This window comes from Macaca mulatta, chromosome 18 (assembly GCF_049350105.2).
Source record: "Macaca mulatta isolate MMU2019108-1 chromosome 18, T2T-MMU8v2.0, whole genome shotgun sequence".
In the NCBI taxonomy this organism is placed as follows: domain Eukaryota; kingdom Metazoa; phylum Chordata; class Mammalia; order Primates; family Cercopithecidae; genus Macaca; species Macaca mulatta.
The window spans coordinates 18,999,518-19,020,753 of record NC_133423.1 but is presented as its reverse complement, the minus strand read 5'-3'; the positions used below and the strand labels follow the sequence as shown (position 1 = coordinate 19,020,753).

The 21,236-nt window shown below is 46.2% G+C and overlaps 2 protein-coding genes across 3 annotated transcripts in view; both read right to left on the bottom strand.

Moving 5' to 3' along the window:
* RNF152 (ring finger protein 152) overlaps window positions 1-2,391 on the bottom strand; it is an 86,302-nt gene extending 83,911 nt beyond the window's left edge. Inside the window, 2 exon segments of one of the 2 annotated variants that reach the window (NM_001193834.2) lie at window positions 769-892; window positions 2,079-2,158. The gene's annotated coding sequence lies outside the window, so the exon portion shown is untranslated. 2 annotated transcript variants of the gene reach the window in all.
* LOC144336456 (uncharacterized) overlaps window positions 1-20,727 on the bottom strand; it is a 34,890-nt gene extending 14,163 nt beyond the window's left edge. Inside the window, exons 1-7 of the mRNA XM_077975096.1 lie at window positions 20,657-20,727; window positions 17,360-17,489; window positions 14,409-14,462; window positions 11,733-11,908; window positions 3,982-4,046; window positions 2,079-2,742; window positions 769-892 (exon numbers count right to left, since the gene is read on the bottom strand). Coding sequence (XP_077831222.1) covers window positions 778-892; window positions 2,079-2,742; window positions 3,982-4,046; window positions 11,733-11,908; window positions 14,409-14,462; window positions 17,360-17,489; window positions 20,657-20,727 — 1,275 coding nt within the window. The 3' untranslated portion in view covers window positions 769-777. The remainder of the gene's footprint in view (window positions 1-768; window positions 893-2,078; window positions 2,743-3,981; window positions 4,047-11,732; window positions 11,909-14,408; window positions 14,463-17,359; window positions 17,490-20,656) is intronic.
* Window positions 20,728-21,236: the final 509 nt, after the last annotated feature.

Here is a 21,236-nt window from a genome sequence, read left to right as displayed (position 1 = left end):
CTGAAGGTTATGTTTTTTCATTGCACTCTTACCAAGATAACCCCAGATCCGGTTAGGCTGACATCAAAACAGAACTATCCTTGGAAAGAAAAGAACAGGCCAGAGTTTTTGGAAAAGCCCCAATAACCTAAAGATAAAATACAGATGAGAGGTTCATGGCTATCTAAATGGAAACTTCACTCAAGCTGTTTTCTCTGTTCTCTTTCTGCTGCCCCCAACGGCCCTTCCTTCCACCTCCCAGTACTCACTGCTAGGGTGTCTCTCTTAATATTACAAACACTATTACAATGAAGGAACAGGAGAAAGTATTTCATAAGAAGGTCACCTCATTTGACCAGTGCTCAATTAGAGCACTGGGCAAAAGTACAATCAGCCTTCCAATGACACCTTTTCAACAAAGGATACCCCACCTCTAGACTGAAGCCTAAATATATTACTACAGATAAGAAAGCAGGCATCTATGGAAACCTCACATTCAGATACAACCGCCTGTGTATTAATTATATCAAAATTCCCATCAAAGGAAACCAGGTGGGATTTCTACAATCTCAAATTCACCCTGCACCTCCCTCCAATGGCTTCTTCAAAGGGAAGGTATAAAGTCATTTGCAATTTCTTTCTCTGAACCTGGAGTTTTAGCAGCCCCCACACCTTCTCACAGATAGGAACGATGCTGATGCAGAAACCACCCAAACAGCCCTGTGCCAGCACTGTCGGCCCAAATGACCCAGAGACACCCAGGCGGCTACCCAGATCGTGGGGGGTTACCTGAATCTGTCACCGAGTCGCTTTCACCCCCTTCTGCATGATGACATCAAGTGGAAATGGTACGCGTTTAGGAGGCAAGAGGCTGACAGGCAGGAAACACAATTGAGACTGAGCTTTCTTCAGCCTGCAGTGAAATACATGCAGGAAGGGTTAGATACGCGCCTCAGAGAAGGAAATCCAAGCGCCCTCCCGGGCCGGCGGGGCTGGAGCGGGTACACTGGGGAGGTGGAGCAAGGCGGTTGAGGTGTGGAGGGCTGGCGGCCGAGAAGGGGGCGTCACGGCTCCTAATTGTCTCTATAGGATAAATAACCACCTCCCTTCTCCTCCGCAGTCTCCCCCGCCCACGAGTTCCCCTCTGGTGGCAGAGCGTCTACTAGCAACAGTAAGCCCTAGGAAAAAGAAATCGGAGCGGGTGGAGAATAACATCTTGGGGCAAATACACACTAGCAAAATCTACTAGGTAACCCGGTCATGTGGGAATGCGGGGCGCCTAGTTATCCGCGCAGACAGACACACAGCGCGGCAATCCGGAGCATCTTTCTTTCGTTTGCCCCTGTCCGCTACCTCATCAAGTCACCGTCACTCTGTTTTGGCGATTTCTCTACTCTCTCCAGACCCGCGCAGCGCTCCCCAAGCCATGCCCCCACCCCAGGCGGGATTGGAGACCGCCGCTTCCGAGCAGCGCCCCACGAGTCCAGCTGGCTTTGTCCTGCCGCTGTCCTTCCAGGAGCAAGCGCCCCCGGCGAATGTGTCTGCACAAAAGACCCCCAACATCTGCCCGTCACAGCGTCTTCTCCTTCCGGGAGGGGCCCCGGGGCAACTTCTAGGGGTGGAGAAGGCGCGAGACAAGGGGACCGAGAGGCGACGAGCCGGGGTGTGTGCGGGCCGGGGGCGAAGCTGGGACAAGCGCGCGCGCACGTGCACACCCAGGGGCGCGCGCGGCGCGGGCACGAGGCGAGCTCCCTCGGACCGGAGCTCCAGGGGGCATCCGAGGACTCGGCCGAGCCGCCGACAGCGCCGCTCTCCGCCGCGGCCGCCCGCTCAACTCCGCCAGCGCTCGGGAGACACGCAACTCCCGGGACCACCTCCCGCGCGCCCCGCCAGACCCCGCGCTCCTCTCCCCGGGACCCCTGCGGCCCCGCCACCCCATCCGCCGTCCAGAAGATCCCCCCAGTTACAGCAGGCGGCAGCTGCCCTTTCCCGCTTTCCCGGCTCCGGCGCGGCCGCCGTAGGGGCGCAGACATCCCCGCGCGCCCCTCTGTCCGCCCCCGACCCGGAGCGGGCAAAGAAACAAACCGAAACTCACCGACCTTTCTCCGCGGCGGGCTTGGGCGCTCGCTACAGAGGCGGCGGCGGCGGCGACAGCATCGGCAGGTGGTCCCGACGCGCCAGCCCCGCTCAGCCAGACGCGCGCCCCGGGCAGGCGGCCGCCGCTCCTCCAGCCGAGAGCCACGGGGCAGGCGCTGACAGCGCAGCGGCGGAGCCTGCAGCCCCAGCTCCTGGCCCGGCCCTTCGGGCTACACCCCCACCTGCGTGGCCGCCCTCTGCGTTCGCGGTCGGACACCGCCGCCAGGCGCTGGGCACCGAGCGGGAGCTTTTTGTCACTGAGACTCCGGCACCAAAGCGGGTGGGGGGAGAGGCTGGGCTCCGCTCCCCGCGGCACCGCCCTCCCCGGTGGCTCCACCCCCTCCTCCCCGCCCCCAGCCCGGCGGGCCAGGGACGTCTGTCCTTCAGTCCCGAATCGCCCACCTCCCCCGGGGTGAGGGGCTGCCGGCCCTCTCTTGCGCGCTCCCTCGGCTTTGCACCTGGTGCCCACCCTAGGCCGGGATCTCGACGCCGTCTCTCTACGGTGCAAAAGCGGGACCCGAGCTGGCGGCAGGTGTGAAAGCAGGCCGGGGCGGCTGGGAGGAGGGGCGGGGTCGGGGTGGGGGCCCAGGGCCGCGGTGGGCGGGTTGGGGGGTGCCCAGCCTGTGCCTAGGACCCGAACAGCGAGAGGGAGGAGCTGAGATCATCAGGTTTCCAGAAGCTGCCCTGCATCCTCGTCACCGAAGATACTTTTTGGTTGCCCCTAAAAGTTCACGTAGTCCAGCCAGGGTGGGGCCCCGCTTTCCAAAGAGGCCCGAACGGACACCCCACTATTTGAATCCCTCAAATGGGGGACAAGAAGCAGGGGAGTAAGGAGATGCAAGTCCTAGGGGTTATATGGAAGCGCGAACCCCACGGAACCTCGGGGCCCACCCTATTCCACACCTTAAAACCTAACTTCGACCTAGGAAGGTGCTTAGAATGTCTTGTTCCCCGGAGAAAATCTCCCGCCTCTTGAGTTAACTGCGAAGTAGGAGAATGGAGGAGAAAGGTCCTTGGTAGAAGATGGTTCCGTGCCCTTTGGTGCCTTTTTAAAGGATTTCCCTGCAGAATGAAAACCTAAAACTCGCTTCTAGAGCTCAGATGAAGTTCAGCCTGCGGACGTTCCCGGTCCCCAGAAGCAGGGCTCAGCTGTGTGTGATCCCCACGGATTCCGGCGGTACTTACCGCCTTTCCCCACTGCTGGAGTGGAGCCATCTTTGTCTTACGGTAGTATCCGCAAGGAAAGAGCTCCCAGTTTCACTCCCCCAAGTAGCTTACTGAAAAGCTTCTGCCAAGATTTCTTTTTTTTTTTTTCTTATTTTTATTTTTATTTTTATTTTTTTGAGACGTTCTCTCGTTCTGTCACTCAGGCTGGAGTGCAGAGGCAGGATCTCAGTTCACTGAAACCTCCGACTCCCAGGTTCAAGCGATTCTCCTGCTTCAGCTTCCCGAGTAGCTGGGATTACAGGCCCGCACCACCTCGCCCGGCTAATTTTTGTATTTTTGGTAGAGATGGAGTTTCGCCATGTTGGCCAGGCTGGTCTGGAACTCCTGACCTCAGGTGATCTGCCCGCCTCGGCCTCCCAAAGTGCTGGGATTACAGGGATGAGCCACCGCGCCCGGGATTTTTTGTTTGCTTGCTTTTTGTTTTTTCAGAGGAAGCCCTATAAACCAATGGAGAATCTAGGTAACCTACCATAAAACTCTCAATGTACTCAAAGCACCCTTGTCATGTCCCACAATTACGATCTGTTGATGGGGTTTCCAAAAGTGCTGTCCTTAAGCACATACATAAAACTGGTCATCTAGAAACAGATAAAGCTGCATGGGTATCAGTTGTCCCTGGAATCCCAATTAAAACGTTGCCTTCTATGGTCTTCTGACTGATCCTTATCCCTTTGTTTGACCAAGCTAAAACCTCTATCGTACACCTGAAAAGAGTGAAAGCTGTATCCACGTTTTAGAAGCCTAAGGTAATCTTGAAGTAGAAGACTTCGAGAGTCTTTATTTTAAGCCTCAACTTCAGGGCAGGAAGGAGAATTCTTTTTTTTTTTTTTTTTTTTTTTTTTTTTTTTTTTTTTTTGAGACAGGGTCTCACTGTGTTGCCCAGGCTGGAGTGTGGTGACCAAAATCCTGGTTCACCACAACCTCGATCTCCTAGGCTTAAGCTTCCTCCTGCCTCAGCCTCCCAAGTAACTGGGAGACTACAGGAGTACCACCACGCCCAGCTAATTTTTGTATTTTTTTATTTTTGTAGAGATAGGGGTCTCTCTTTGTTGCTCTGGTTTGGTCTTGATCCTGGCCTCAAGCTATCTTCCTGCCTCATCCTCCCAAAGTGCTGGAATTGCAGGCATGAGCCACCATGCCCAGCTCCAGAAATTCACTTTAAGGAGAAGTTAAGGAGGGTCTTGAAAACTCTGACGTTGGCAAGGAGTTGGAATGAGGAAGGTAAGTTATAACATCCCAAGATTTTACTAGGAAAGTTCAGCCTAGAAATGTTATGATTATACAAGAGTGACTTTAAAGACTACTCTTCAGAAGCTAATTTCAGGGATCAGTAATTGTTCCAAAATTTTTCAGCTCTTTTATTCAGCTGCTTTTGAAACAATTATTTGGGGGAGTCAAGCATTCACCATGATGTGGAAAAACTACCCCCATCCTTAGTCTTTCGCTGCCACTGGCTGGGATTTTAATTCACAGAGCATCATGGGTGTTCTGCCTTCTGTCCAGTCTTGTAAAGCTGTCACACAGAGAAGGTTAATTAACTGGGGCAGACTGGGATAGGCCAGTTCTTAAGGCTGGTTGTAGGCCAACACTGGGGCGGGCAAGAACAGTTTGAGTCAGAGGAGGAACAGGCAACAACATGTCCAAGCAGAGTCTTCAGTGAGAAATTCCAGGATCAAGGCCATTAGGACCAGGCAGTGTTTAGAGCTGTGAGCAAGCAGGCAGCATGGTCGGAGAATCTGGCATCGGCCTGCAGACTGGGCACTGCCCATGTGTGGGAGAGGGAGAGGGAATCAAGGCTGCATCCCAGGTCTTGAAGGATGGGCCATCAAGATGGGACCCCAGCACTGGGTACCGAGATAAAGATCCAAATATTCGTGAATTCATACAACAAATATTCACTGAGTATGGACTATGTACTGGGAACCTAGTCCTAGGGTTAGGACAGAGAAAACACCCCCAAATTCCTGCCCTAACAGAACTTATATTCTAATGGAGGAATCAGACAATACAACTGTGGACGAAAAGAGTCGAACTCTGTAAAATATTTGAAGGGATTTATTCTGAGCCAGATATGAGTGACTATAGCCCATGACACAGCCCTCAGGAGGTCCTGAGAACATGTGTCCAAGGTGGTTGGGGTGCAGCTTGGTTTTATACATTTAGGGAGGCGTGAGACATCAATCAAATACATTTAAGAAATATTGGTCCAGAAAGGAGGAACAACTCAAAGCAGGGGCTTCCAGGCTATAGGTGAATTTAAACATTTTCTGGTTGACAATTGGCTGAGTTTGTCTAAAGACCTGAGATAGATAGAAAGGGAATGTTCAGGTTAAGATCAAGATTGTGGAGACCACAGTTCTTTTGAAGTCTTATAGTAGCTGCCCATAGAGACAGTAAGTGACAAATGTTTCCCATTCAGATCTTAGTTAATCTCTTTAGGATTGAGAGGGTCTGGAAGAAAAGTACCTCACTATGTTAACAGGGATTCTTTACAGATGCAAATTTTCCTCCACAAAGAACAGCTTTGCAGGGCCATTTCAAAATATGGCAAAGAAACGTGTTTTGGGGTAAAATATTTTGATTTTCTTCTTTGCCTTATAATATTATGCCAGAGTCAGGGTGGAAAGTAAATCATGATATATAGAGTTAAATAAAACCTATCTGATGAGAATTTATGATTTGTAGGGCATGACTCCCCCAGACCCCTTAGATAGGAATTTGGGCAAGATAAAAAAAAAAAAAAAGTTGGAATTTAGTCCCATAATAAATAAATAATTTGTAGGCTGGAGAGTGAAAAAGGTAAGGGAGAAAACAAAGCAGGGGTGGGGCATTATGAAGTCTGTGTGTTGGGGGAAATTTTAGATCGGTGGCCAGGGAGGGCCTTTCTGAAGAGGAGTTTTCTGAGCTAAGAACTGCAGGAAGAAAAGGAAAGTGTCATGCCAGTAAATAGGGAAAGCCTGTTCCCATCATCAGAGGGAACAAGTGGGGAGTGCCTGCACTTCCCCACGGGCAAAGGTCGAGATGCTGGAACTGGGTTACAGGGTCAGTCAGATCTATAACACTGATTGATGCTGAGTCACCTGAGGTTGTATGAGAGTTGCTTACATTGGGGCAGGGATGAGCTCTTCATCTTTGTACCAGCAGCATGGAGCACAGGTGCCCAATAAATGTTTATTGAGCTGAGCCCTTAAATCTCTGAGAACCTGGCATGGAGCTGAGATTAATGTGATCCCATAATACCCAGGGCAGCCCTTCTGTCGGGGATGACACTTTCACAAAAGAATGTGATGATCTCTTCAGTCACTTTTCATTACCGTCTTCCTGATCTGGGAGGGCAGAGATCATCTTTCAACTTGGATCCTCAGCACCTAACACACTAAGAAGAAGGCAGACAGTGGGGCAAGAAGGCAGAGAGAGAGAGGAACTGGGATGAGGAAACAAGCAAACCCTGTTCAGTGGTTGATATCCCTGCAGATCCTAATCCAGCCCAATATTGAGAGTGACTTTTCTACTCAACATGTTTGAATTTTACATGTTAAAATTGCACCTTGAAACTGAATTAGGGTGGTAGTTGCACAACCCAGTAAATCTACTAAAAATCATTGAATTCTACACTTAACACGAGTGGATTTTATGGTGTGTAAATTATACCTCAAAAAATTGTTTAAAAGCATTGAAGTGGGATCCCATGTTTAGACAACTTTCACAAGGTGTCAGTGATAAGCCAGAGTCGTCTTTAACCGAACACATTATCATCCTTCCTAATAGATGTTTAAACCAAATTGATCTGCAAATTTACTTTTCCCTTATGTGATATTAGCCACCTTAAAGTATATATAGTCTTAAAAAGTCTAAGAAGTCTTAAAATGTCTAAGAAGTCTTAAAGTTAGTCCGGGCATGGTCCTCACACCTGTAATTCTATCACATTGGGAGGCTGAGGCAGGTGGATCACCTAAGGCCAGGAGTTCGAGACCAGCCTGGCCCACATGGTAAAACCCCATCTCTACTAAAAATACAAAAATTAGCCAGTCATGGTGGCATGAGCCTGTAATCCCAGCTGCCAGGGAGGCTGAGGCAGGAAAACGGCTGGAACCCTGGAGGCTGAGGCTGCAGTGAGCCGAGATCACACCACTGCACTCCAGCCTGGGCAACAGAGCGAGACTCCATCTCAAAAAAAAAAAAAAAACAAAACAAAACAAATCTTAAAGTTTATTTAGCCTCAGAAAGTTTACTAGTAATGATTGCTCAATATAGTGCACATTTCAAAACTGTTTTTATTTTGGGGCCCTATATAAACGAATCCCACAGACTTCTTATTCTGGTAAGGTGTTCTGAATGCAAAAGGTATTAATTTGACATATTATCTAATCTTTTTCCTATTTAGAACCCAGTGCTACTTAGGACAATGAAACTTCATCTAGAACAAAATACTGAAGTATTTTGGAAACCTCAAAAGATTTAAAACCTCAATCTAGGAAATAACCCAGATTGCTTTTCTAAAAGTAGTGGTGGATTAAACAAAGCCATCTCTTTTTTTTTTTTTTTTTTTTTTGTTTGTTTGTTTTGGTTTTTGAGATAGAGTCTCCTCTGTCATCCAGGCTGGAGTGCAGTGGTGCAATCTTGGCCTTCTGGGTTCAAGCAATTCTCCTGCCTCAGTTTCCCAAGTAGCTGGGATTACAGGCATGTGCCACGATGCCCAGCTAATTTTTGTATTTTTAACAGAGACGTGGTTTCACCAGTTGACCAGGCTGGTCTCGAACTCCTGACCTCAAGTAATCCAACCACCTTGGCCTCCCAAAGTGCTAGGATTACAGGCATGAGTCCCCCCACCACGCCTCTGTATTTTTTTGTAACCTCATCTTTGATATGCACAACACACATTCCAAAACAGTTGGCTAGAATGATGTGACCATTGCCAAGAGTGATGTTCAGTCACCATGCAACATGTTAACAATCTGCAGGCATAGGCCTCCATCTATCATTTTGGGCAATGGCCATACAAAATCAGTATGGCCTTTATGGTGTGTGTCCTGGCTAAATATCAGCTCAGACTATGATGACAAAGTCCTCTGGACACCCTCCTAAACAGCAGGTATCTGCTGTGTTCTTATCATGTTTGTGCAATTCGGGGTTGAGTAAGATCCTCACATCCACTAGCAAATTGCTGCTATTTTTGCTATAAGTACGATAGAGGAGAATCATCATACACTGAGCTCCATTCCTTGTACAATCAACACAAGACAGTGTTCACCCTCCCTAATGGATTGGAGTGACCACATGTGATCAGCCAGGGAAGGGTTGGAATGTGGAGCTCCCCTCTCACCCCACTGTCTGCCACCTCCGCCATCTGTCCTATTCACCTTCCCTCCAGCTGACCTTCTGTCACCCATGTGGTTCCAACTGTCCTCCTTTCCTTTCCATTGGCTGTCAGATTCCTGGCATCCACTTGGCCCCTCCCCTCATTTGGAAACTAAACCTGCTGCTCCAGCTGCCAGATCATGGAATGGTGCCACTTTGAGAAAGGAGAAAAGGAACAAAGGAACCAGGAGGTCCCACCACTGTTTTTTGAGACCCCCAAGTCTGAATCCAATGTCTTGCCCTCTGGTGGTCCACAGAATTTGGCTCCAGTTTCTCCAGGATCTATTCTTCTGTAATCCACCTGCACCTCATCCAAGTGGACCTGTCACCCCTGTACCTGCCCCAAGCCCAGACCTAGCTTCAGGCAGTTCTTCCTCCCCACTGCCTCTGCTTTCAGCCACTGCCTGCCGTCATCATTCAAACTCAAGGAATCCAAGCATCTGTTTACATTGCACCTGTATCTAGGGGATCAAGGCAGTTCACCCTCTAGTGGTCAAGAGGAGAAGTGGCAGCCTCTGCACATCACCCAGGTCAGACCTTGAGGAGGTCAGCACAGGGAAATGCCACGTAAGACGTCTACACAAACCCACCTCCTCTAACTCTGACTTCAGTGTTTCTCCTCTGCTGTTCCTTCCCTGCCTTGCCAGTGGGTGAAGTGTGCTGGGAGAGGGCATGGAGTAAAGACCCCCTGTTTATTTCTCAAACCTTTTCCTTCTATCGCTTCACAGCTCCTTAAATGTTCACAGCAGATTTGATGGTTTTAAAGGACACAAATTATTCTGCTACAGGACAAGGGAACTTCAGCATATCAACCATGTCCAAAATTAATAGATGACTATAACTTCTTTTTTATTGGCAAACATTTATTAAGTCTATGTACCAGATTGTGTATTTCCATACATGTCCTTGCAAGATCACTAGAAGTAATTTGATTATCCTCACTTTACAGATGAGAAAACAAATGCCTAGAGAATTTAAGCATCTTTCCCAATATGATGTAACCAGTAAATGGTGAACATGGACTTGACTCAGGCCTGCTGAACCCAAAGCACTTTCCCCTAGTTGCTGCACTGATTCCTCCCATGGACCAAAGAATCCAGGCAATTGCACTTGATTTGCCTTAAAATGCATCTCAGTCTCTTCCAAGCCATTCCTATTTTAGGTCAGGGTGCCTGACACTGCAGCTCACAGTACTTTAGGACCCCATATCTCCCCCATGATTTCAAGTGGATCTGCTCCTCCTTATCCTCATTCTCACAGCTCCTCTGTACCTTTCCTTATGCAGCAGTGCAACCCACATTTGTACTTGTTAATCCCAAAAGATATGGTAATTTCAAAGTTTCTGAGGGCATTTACATCTCTGCCTCTCACCTTGACCTTCTCCCCTTCAAGGCTCACTCAAATTTCCCCAACCACATTCATTTTTACCTTCTTTGCACTCTTATAACACATTGTTTGCTGCTTTATTTTGCACTTGCATTCTGCCTTATATCATAGTTAGCTGTTCACACATTTGTAATGGTCAGTAAATCCTAAGCTGTTATTTACCCATCTCATCCACCCATGCACACCCACGCCCCACAGCATCATGCAGAATAAAGTGTTCATGCCCTGCACGCATTCAGTGTTTAATAAATGTTCATTTAAAATGGGCCGGGCACAGTGGCTCATGCCTGTAATCCCAGCATTTTAGGAGGCAGAGGTAGGTGGATCACTTAAGGTCAGGAGTTCAAGATCAGCCTGGCCAACATATTAAAATATGCAAATTAGCTGGGTGTGGCGATGAGCACCTGTAATCCCAGCTACTTGGGAGGTTGAGGTGGAAGAGCACTTGAGCCCAGGAGGTAGAGGTTGCAGTGAGCCGAGATCATGTCATTACACTCTAGCCTAGGGAACAGAGTGAGACTCCATCTCAAAAAAAAAAAAGAAGTTCATTAAAAATTACCAATCAGGACTTCCTATGTTCTCTTCCAGAGTCATGTTTCCTATGCCCCTCTAGGGGAATTATCCCTAAATTGTCTCTTCACAAATCTGTTACAACTCAGTTCCTCCAGGCTCCATGTAATCCCAGCTACTTGGGAACCTAAGGTGGGAGAATCACTTGAGCCTGGGAGGTGGAGGTTGCAGTGACCCATGGCACTCTAGCCTAGGCTGGGCGACAGAGTGAGACTTTGTCTAAAAAAAAAGAAAAAAGAAAAGAAAAAAATTATTTAAAATGACCAGTTGGGACTTTCTATTCTCTCTTTCAGAGTCATGTTTCCTATAGCCCCTCTAGGGAAATTATCCCTAAATTATCTCTTCACAAATCTATCACAACCCAGTTGATCCAGCTCTGTCAGTGTGAGACTTAGGATTATTTTCCAAATTCATTTAAAACAGAAATTAGAGAAGGGGATGGGTGTCGGTAGGGTAAAGTGTTACGACATGACATGAGAGTTCTCACTCTTGGTTTTAAGGAATATGGACTTCCCAATGCCAGTCTTCACCTTATGTGACAGGTTGAATTATGTCCCCCAAAATTCAAATGTTGAAGTTCTAACCACCGGTACCTCAGAATGTGACCATGTTTGGAGATTAGAGTCTTTACAGAGATCATCAAATTAAGATCAGGTCAGTAGGATGGGCTCTAATCCTGTAGGACTGATGTTCATATAAGTAGAGGAAATTGGCTGGGCGTGGTGGCAGGTGCCTGTAATCCCAGCTACTTGGGAGGCTGAGGCAGGAGATTCACTTGAACCTGGGAGGCAGAGGTTGCAGTGAGCCGAGGTCGTGCCACTGCACTCCAGCCTGGGTGACAGAGTGAGACTCTCTCTCTAAGTAAATAAATAAATAGAGGAAATTATGGGCATAGACAAATACAGAGGGGAGACAATGTGAAGACAGAGCAGGCAGCAGTCTGTAAGCCAAGGAGACAGGCCTGGAACAGATCCTTCCCTCACAGCCCTCAGAAGAAACCAATCCTTTTGATACCTTGATTCCAAGCTTCTGGCCTCCAGAACTGTGAGACAATAAGTTTCTGCTGTTTAAACTACCCAGTCTGTGGCATTTTATCATGGTAGCCCTGCAAGCGAATATGTCCTAGGACTCTGGTTGACACAGAATTGGATTCCACAACCTGCAGCCGTTCTTTCTCTAGATGCCATTTATTTTCTGAGTGTTTACCTCCATGGGTAACCGAAGAAGATAACCAAGAAATCGTGTGTTCTCCCTTTTGGGAGAAGAAAAATCATAATGATAGCTGTTATTATGAAGCATTATTGTGTATGTCCGCAATGAGATGATATTCAGTACAGTAATGTGTAGAAATCACTATATTAGGTGCTTTGCAAACATTCTCTCAATCCTCCCAGCCACCTAATTGGGGGCAGGGAGTATTGTTAGCCTCAGTTCACGGTTGTGGAAATTGAGGCTCAGAGGTATTAATGCAAGTCACCCAGGATTATACTTCCAGTGAACTTCAAGGCTTGGCTGTGTCCTGTTGGTTGTCTATTTTGCCCTTCCCCCATGTGGCATATTCCTTTTTCTGTTCCAGTGTCCTCCCCAACCCGAGTGCCTCAGACTATCCTGACTAGTTATGCAGTAACCTCTGGTGGTACCATTTCCTGTGCTATGATTGGTTTAAGGGTGGGATGTGACCAGTATTGGACAATGAAAAATGAGAGGAAGTCGACTAGAAGGCTTCTAGAGAAAGCATTCCTCACTATCGAAAAGAGATGCGCAAAGCGGCAGCTTATCGTCTGCTGCTGGATGTTACCGAATCCGCATATGATGGTAGGATGTCGGCAACCACCTCGTAGCAGAGAGCGGAGTTTCCTCGAAGAACATTATACAGGGAGAAGAGGGAACAGCCTCTTCCTGTATAGATACCGGAATGATACCACTCTGCCTGAGTTCACCAACCTTACAGGTGCTCCCCCCCACCCCCGCGCCATTTTTCATTTTGTGAGATAATAAATTCCTTATTATTCAAGCCATTTTGTGTTGCCTTCTGCTATTTGCTGCTGAAATCATCTCAATATGATTTTTCTACCAATATGCTTTGATTTTCCACAGTAAGAGCAGTTTTTAGGTATCATAGTATTCGAAATAAATAACCTCAGATTCACTGCTATACAGAATTTCAAAGGTCCAACAGAGAGAAACAACACTTTGTGTGTTTTTTAAAGCTAGTCAAAAAATATATACAATTTGCCATTTTAACCATCTTTAAGTGTCAGTTCAGTGGCATTAAGTATATCTACATTGTCGTGCATCCATCCCCACTATTCGTTTCCAGAACTTTTTTTTTTTTTCCTTTTTCTTTTTGAGACGGAGTTTCACTCTTGTTGCCCAGGCTGGAGTGCAATGGTGCGATCTTGGCTCACTGCAACCTCCACCTCCGGGGTTCAAGCAATTTTCCCTGTCTCATTCTCCTGAGTAGCTGGGGTTACAGGCGTGGACCACCATGCCTGGCTAATTTTTGTATTTTTAGTAGAGACAGGGTTTTGCCATGTTGGCCAGGCTGATCCCGAACTCCTGGCCTCAGGTTATTCACCTGCCTCGGCCTCCCAAAGTACTGGGATTACAGGCGTGAGCCACCATACCCAGCCTCCAGAACTTTTTCATCATCCCAAACTGAAACTCTGTATTCATTAAACAGTAACTCCCTATTTGCCTCCTCCAACCCCTGGCAACCACCATTTCCCCTTCTGTCTCTATAAATTTGACTTCTCTAGGTGCCTCATAGAAGTGGACTCATAGCAATATTTTTCTTTTATATGTGGTTCATTTTTTTCCTCTAATGCTTTCAAGATTCATTCATGCCATAGCACATATCAGAATTCCCTTCTTTTTAAGGCTTATAGTCCATGGTATGTGTATATCGCATTTTGTTTATTCATTCATCTGTCAACGGACATCTGGCTTGTTTCCACCTTTCAGCTACTGCGCATAATGCTGCTATGAACATCGGTGTACAAATACCTGGTTGAGTCCCTGCTTTCAATTCTTCCAAGTATACCCATACGTGGAATTACCAGATCATACGGTAGTTTTACTTTGAAATTTATGAGCAAACTTCCTATTGTTTTCCATGGCAGAAATGCCATTTTACATTCCCACCAACAGTGCACAAGGGTCCTAATTTCTCCTCAACCCTGACAATACTTGTTCATTTCATTTTTTAAATAATGGCCATCCTAATGGATGGTGTCTCACAGTGGTTTGGATTTGCATTTCTCTAATGATTCGTGATGTTGAGCATTTTTTCATGTGTTGACTGGCCATTCGTATCTTTTTTGGAGAAACGCCTACTCAAGTCCTTTGCCCATTTTTGAATTGTTTGTTTTTGTCGATGTTGCGTTTTAGACATTCTTTATACATTCTGGATTACTATTCCTTATCAGATATGTGATTTGCAAACATTTCTCCCATTCTGCAGGGTGCATAGTATCCTTTGAAACACAAAAGAGAAGCAGAATTTCTCTTTGGAGGATTCTCTAAAGAATATGGACCCCATCCATTCTTCAAATACTCTAAAATCTATCCCAGAATTAAGTCAGACCACCAGAGACAGACATCTACTTTGCTTCGTGTACCCCATCGTATTTATTCATTCATTCACTCAGTGGGCACATATGGGCTGAGCCCCTGCCATGGGCAAAGCTATGCTAAGCAATTGTACCAAATTATGTGTTGCCTCCAGTGTGAGGAACATCAAAAGAACTGACCTGGTGCCACTTGTTGCTGGGTTCACGGTTTGGAAGTTGCCAGTCACGTTGTCCCTAAAGAGTATTTTAGCGTATCCCAATTATGAAGACCAATGAGAGAAATTTCCCACTGGTCTCCTGTCAAGGATATTTGTGCTTCTTCGTTAGCCACTGATCATGTTTAAGGCACATCTTATAACTGGTCATTCCTTCCTTCTCAGCATGGCTGCTGGGATTGCCATGGGCAATTTCCAGCAGGTGAATTGGCCATCCTGACATGCTTTCCAAGGGAGTGAACTCAGTCCCCACTCCATCTTAACTTCCTAATCTTGTTTTTCCTTTGCCTCATTAAAGAACTGCTTTTAAATTTTATCTTCCTTCATTTTAGCCATTTTTAATACTGTCTTAAATCCTTTTTAAAACAATAAAAAAGAAAATCGATGAATAATCAAACATTATCACTCACTATCATTGTGTAGGCCCCAATGCAAAATGGAAATGTAAGGTGCCTGCCCAAAAGTTATTAAGAATTTCAAGATGATGACAGCAGAGCATTAAACCACATGTTGAACCCTTCTGAGTGTGGGACCTTGTGTGATTGTACAGGTCACATGCCCATGAAGCCAGGTCTACCAACTGTTGTGATCTGGGGAACAGACACAAGTTATTTTTCCATTTGGTAATTGAACATTGTATCTATTCATCTTTCAAAGCTTTTTCAAGAATTATTCAAGAGCCAGTGAGCATTGGGCACACCTTTGTGTTAGAGAATACAGAGGCAGAGAGATGGGAAGATTAAAGATGGCTTCAGGGATTGTATTGATCTAAAATTGATCATTTCTATGAGCTTCTGATGGTCAGCTTCTTGGTTCATGTGCCTCTGCTTCATCTTCGCATTTTCCCACAGTTCTAGCACAGTGCTGTCATATGATAGAAACTGAAACCCTGGTTGGCTGACTGGCTAGCTGGGTGGTGACGGTTGGACATACATGGGCCATATTTAGGAAATAGAAAATAAGGTTAGAAAAATTCTTTGGGTTTCAACTTAAGTAGGTGTAGAGTGGTGGACTTAGTTTGGTAGAAATGAAAAAGCAGGATTGTTTTTGGGCAAAAGGATGATTTAGAGAAGCTGACCTGGCCCTGGTATAAAGGGTGAGTCGGAGAGCAGCTACCGGAGGAAAAGCATGCGACTAGAAAGCCATTTCCCCAGTTCCCATGGAGGTGATTAGACTAGAATTAGACCGAGTAGCAGTAACAGTGTGATCATCACAATAGTAATACCTACTTCTTTACATTTTCACATCTTTTCATACCACTGTTTCATTTGCTCCTTCGGTAATCCTGCTTGGAAAGTATTATTGCATTTTATAGAATTGCAAATTGATTCTCGGAAAGTGCGAATGATTTCCCAGGTGGGAGTAATTAACGAGCGCAGCCAGGTCAGGTCTGCATGGGCAAGTCTTTTTCTCCTCCACCCTGACCGCACATTCCAGTTGCTGGATGAACTTTCAAACAATGAGATGTCTAGACGCCACCCCCAGATATTCTGATTTAATTGGTCTTGGGTGAAATCCAGGCAAGGGAGTTTTTCAAAACATTCCGGGACTCTCAACTGCAGCCAGGTGGAGAACCTGTGGGTTGTGGCACAGCCTGGCTGTAAGGCAGGGCCTGAAAGCCAGAGACCATGGGAAGGCAGAATTGATGAGACTTGACATTGAACTGCAGAGAGATGCCAAGGCAATGAGGTTTTTAGCCTCAGGGACTAACTACCTCTTTAACCTCATCTTTAACCAGACCAGGATGGATACGCATATGCCTGAGAGCAGCTGCATTCGGGATTAGAATAAAAGGAAAGTTGCTGCTTTCAATGTGATCAAAAACAGGCATCCATCCCACAGTTGGTAAACAGCGTAGGTATGTGGACGACAAATGTGTGTTCTTCAGTTGGGGCTGGAGGTGGCAAACTCTAAAGGTAGTGATATGGACAATGCTTCCCCTGAAATGTCCCACAGACTTCTATCCAGTGGTGCTAAATTCTGTCCTTGGAAACATTCCATGAGATTGTTTGCCTCTTGGATTTCCACATCTATACCCAGATTCATAACCCGTGGGGTAACGACCTGGGAGATGTCAACCACAGCAGGGCCATTCTTGAGATTGAAGGCAGGATGGCTGGAAGGAAAGATGGATTTAAGAGACAAAGTATTTGAGTTGCTGGTAGCATATGCAGGTGCAGAAGACAAGCAAACCGTTGGCGGTGTGAGACTGAATCACTGGGTTGCATCTTAAACAATTCAGTAGAAATTGATTAACATCTCAGATGTGGGGGAGATCAACAAGCAACTCAGTAATGAAAGAGAAGAGGTTCAAGGACCAAACAGTAGAGACGGTCGTCCTTAGGGGTTTGAGTGAGAAAGAGGATGCACATAGGGTGCTTTACTTTTGAGTACCACCACCTTTCCTGATCATCTCCCACTGGTTTCTTACTTGCACCATTGAGGTAAATCACTGAGACTGTCCCTAGGCCCTGAGCATGATCTTCACTTTTCCATCTCCTTGTTCTTTTTCCTGAAATGTTACTTCTCTTCTCCATATGCACAAGTGGGGTCAGTCCTCTGAGAGACCCATCTCCAACGCCCCCCCTCTCCTTTGGAGAGTTTTCTGCTGTCTATCCTCATGTGTGGATATCACCTCTCCCTTCTTTAACCCTCATTGCACTTCTCTGTGAAGCTCTTATGCACTGTAACAGTTGTCTATTGCTGCATAACAAATTAACCCCAAATTTACCAACTTAAAAGAGTCAAACATTTATCATCTCTCACAGTTCCTGGGGGCTAGGAAGCACGGAGTGGCTTAGCTAGGTGGTTCTGGCTCAGGGTCTTTCATGAGGTTGCTTAGGTGTCAGTTGAGGCCACCCTCTTCTGAAGTCTTGACTGAGACTGGGTGACCTGCTCTCAAGATGGTTCACTCACATGGCTGCTGACGGGATGCCACTGCTTCTCACTGGCCTGAGCAGAAGGTTTCAGCTCTTTACCATATGAGCCCCTCCACAGGGTTGCCTGAGTATCCTCACAGCATGGCAGCTGGCTTTCCCCTGAGCATCTGATATGAGAGAGAGAGAGAGAGAGAGAGAGAGAGAGAGCAGGAGGCCATTTGTCTTTTACAGTCTCCAAAGTTGCCAAAGTTGCACATCAATATTTCCTCTTTATTCTATTTGTTATAAGTGTGTCACTAAGTGCAGCCGACATTCAAGAAAAAGGGAATTGACTCCAGCTTTGGAAGGGAAGGGTGTTAAAGAATTTGTGGACATATAAATGATCTCCAATTTATTATTGTTCCATTTATGATTTTTTTGACCCCACAATGAATTTATGGGGTATTAAATGCATTTTTGACTTACGATATTTTTGACTTAAAGTTGATTTATTGGGGCATAACCCCCTTTAAGTTGAGGAGCATCTGTATTTATTTATTTATTTATTTATTTATTTATTTATTTATTTTTATTTTTTTTTTTTTTGAGATGGAGTCTCGCTCTGTCGCCCAGGCTGGAGTGCAGTGGCCGGATCTCAGCTCACTGCAATCTCCGCCTCCTGGGTTCATGCCATTCTCCTGCCTCAGCCTCCCGAGTAGCTGGGACTACAGGCGCCCGCCACCTCGCCCGGCTAGTTTTTTGTATTTTTTTTAGTAGAGACGGGGTTTCACCGTGTTAGCCAGGATGGTCTCGATCTCCTGACCTCGTGATCCGCCCGTCTCGGCCTCCCAAAGTGCTGGGATTACAGGCTTGAGCCACCGCGCCCGGCCGGAGCATCTGTATTTAAAGCCACCACATTCACTTGCCATAATCTTCCCCACATTCAAACTCTTGTCTTTTAATTCAAAACAAGGCTTATTTGGTAAGCCTTTATGGAGCACCTGTCATGTGCATTGCATTGTGATAGATAAAAATAACAGAGAGAACCTTCACTTAATTCTACAAATAGCAAAGTGAAACAAGTAAGTAGGTATTGCTGTACAATGCAGTAAGTGCTCTAAGAGGGAAATAAGAAAGTACAATGGGAGAACAGAGATAGAAGTAGCTAAATATAAGAGAGACAGGAAAGGTTTTGTGTAGAATGTTTCACCTTTGTTGTTTCTGCATACTCAGCACCCTTTCCCCTGTCTTCTGGTAATCCAGTGCCTCTTTTTATATCATTTGAAGGAGCCCTTCCAATTACACCCTGGACACAGTGTCTCTCTGCCATAGACACTGGTTCAAGGATGGGTACATGGCACAAGCTAGGCCAATGCAAACCATTCCTCAGAGACTTCTGCTGGAACTCTCTTCTTCTGAGATAGGGACATGCAAGTCTGGTGGAGCTGCCAGCAAGCATCCTTACCGTGACCTGGAGAGACTGACATCCACATGGAGGGAAGTTGAGATGGAGAAGAAGCCTGTCCTGATGACCTCACCAACTCTGGGATTCTCTGAAGTCACAGCACCTCTGCATTTAGTTATTTTTATTTGCTAAAAGCTACTTTGAGATCAATGACTGTCAGTGTTATTCAACAGAGGCTTGACTCCTAGAGGTTGTAGGGAACTGGGTCTTGCAGACCATGCAGAAGTTTGTCAGATATAGGTAAAAACAGGCTTCAAAGGCATGTCAGAAAGAAAAGAAGATGCAAATACATAAAGTCATGTGATCTAGAGCCCACGAGAAGTCCTGCATGGCTCCTACAGGGCTGCCTGGCTGGACAGTGAGAGGGAAGAGCAGAGGAACCTGAATGGCAAAGGAGCCTTGAACCCCAAACACTGAAAAGGTCGGGTGTCTGAGTCGGGGTCAGAGGGAGTTGTTGCGGGAAGTCAGGGACCCTGAACAGAAGGACTGGCTGAAGCCATGGCAGAAGAACATCAATTGTGAAGATTTCATGGACGTTTATTAGTTCCCCAAATTAATATGTTTATAATTTCGTATGCCTTCCTTTACTGCAATCTCTGAACATAAATTGTGAAGATTTCATGGACACTTATCACTTCCCCAGTCAATACCCTTGTGATTTCCTATGCCTGTCTTTACTTTAATCTCTTAATCCCATCATCTTCGTAAGCTGAGGAGGATATATGTCGCCTCAGGACCCTGTGATGATTGCGTTAACTGCACAAATTGTTTGTAGAGCACGTGTGCTTGAACAATATGATATCTGGGCAACTTGAAAAAAGAACAGGATAACAGCAATGTTCAGGGAACAAGGGAGATAACCTTAAACCCCGACTACCCATGAGCTGGGCAGAACAGAGCCATATTTCTCTTCTTTCAAAAGCAAATAGGAGAAATATCGCTGAATTCTTTTTCTCAGCAAGGAACATCCCTGGGAAAGAGAATACATCCCTGAGGGGAGGCCTCTAAAATGGCCGCTTTAGGGGTGGCTCTCTTTTACAGTTGAAGACAAAGGGATGAAATAAGCCCCAGTCTCCTGTAGCGCTACCAGGCTTATTAGGACGAGGAAATTCCCACCTAATAAATTTTGGTCAGACCAGTTGTCTGCTCTCAAACCCTGTCTCCTGATAAGACGTTATCAATGACAATGCGTGCCTGAAACTTCATTAGCAATTTTAATTTTGCCCCGTCCTGTGGTCCTGTGATCTCACCCTGCCTCTATTTGCTTTGTGATATTTTATTACCTTGTGAAGTATGTGATCTCTGTGACCCATACCCTATTCGTACGCTCCCTCCCCTTTTGAAAATTGCTAATAAAAACTTGCTGGTTTTACGGCTCAAGGAGCATCAGAAACTTGCTGACCTGTGATGTCTCCCCCGGACACCCAGCTTTAAAATTTCTCTCTTTTGTACTCTTTCCCTTTATTTCTCAGACCAGCTGATGCTTAGGGAAATAGTAAAGAACCCATGTTGAATATTGGAGGTGGGGTTTTCCCCGATAGGGGATGCCACTTTTTCTAGCCACAATATTCTATAATAATCAATCTCTGCTTCAGGAGGGCAAGATAAATAAATATTGTATATATAAATTGTGTTTGCTGATTTTAAATTAGAAGGCACTTTGGGTTATATATAGCAGAGTAGTGCAGTGGCTTAAAAATTTGGGGGTCACACAAGGGATGAGACGGTGCCCAGAAAAACATGATCTGTAACATTAGATAAGAATCATCTGTTAAGGTGGGGGTCCCAGAGTACATTAAAAAGGGTATCGCATTCCTATAAGTAGAAGGAGAGGAAATAGGGCCCCCACTCTGAGTGGAAGACCTGACAGCTACAAATTATCAGCCAAACCTCTGGATATCCTCCTCTGGGTCCCACTGACCCCTTGCTAAAGAGACAAAAGTTCTTGGCAGCTTGGTCATGGCATTCACCTTCCAGATTCATGGAGACTGGTCCTGCTGTCCATGCTTGTGACCTCAAAGCCAGAGTTGCTCAAACCTGTCAGCCTGCCCTTTCCTCTCGCCACTCTTAACCTCTCTGGGCTAGAAAAGGGTAAGAAGAGGAAAGCATAATGAAGCCACTGCTCAGAGAAGCCACTGTTCTGCCTTTGTTCTCCATTCTTCCTAACTAGCTTCGGAATAAGTCTGTCTCCTACCAAGCAAAGTCAGAGGACCTTGATGTGAGCCTTGGAATTCAAACCCAGTGCAAGCTCTTTCAGATCACAGATCTCATCACACCTTTACTGCCTACCTTGAGTAGATTCTCAATGAATGCTAAAAGGTTTGAAATTTAAGGATGCAAACCTTTTGCTTCAGGGGAGCAAGTAATGAAGTCCTGGTATGTGAAAGTGTGGCCAACACTTCTAAATACAGTGCATGTAAGGGGAGAGGCAGCACTTCCTCAAAGAAGTACCAGCATTGAGAGAAGAATT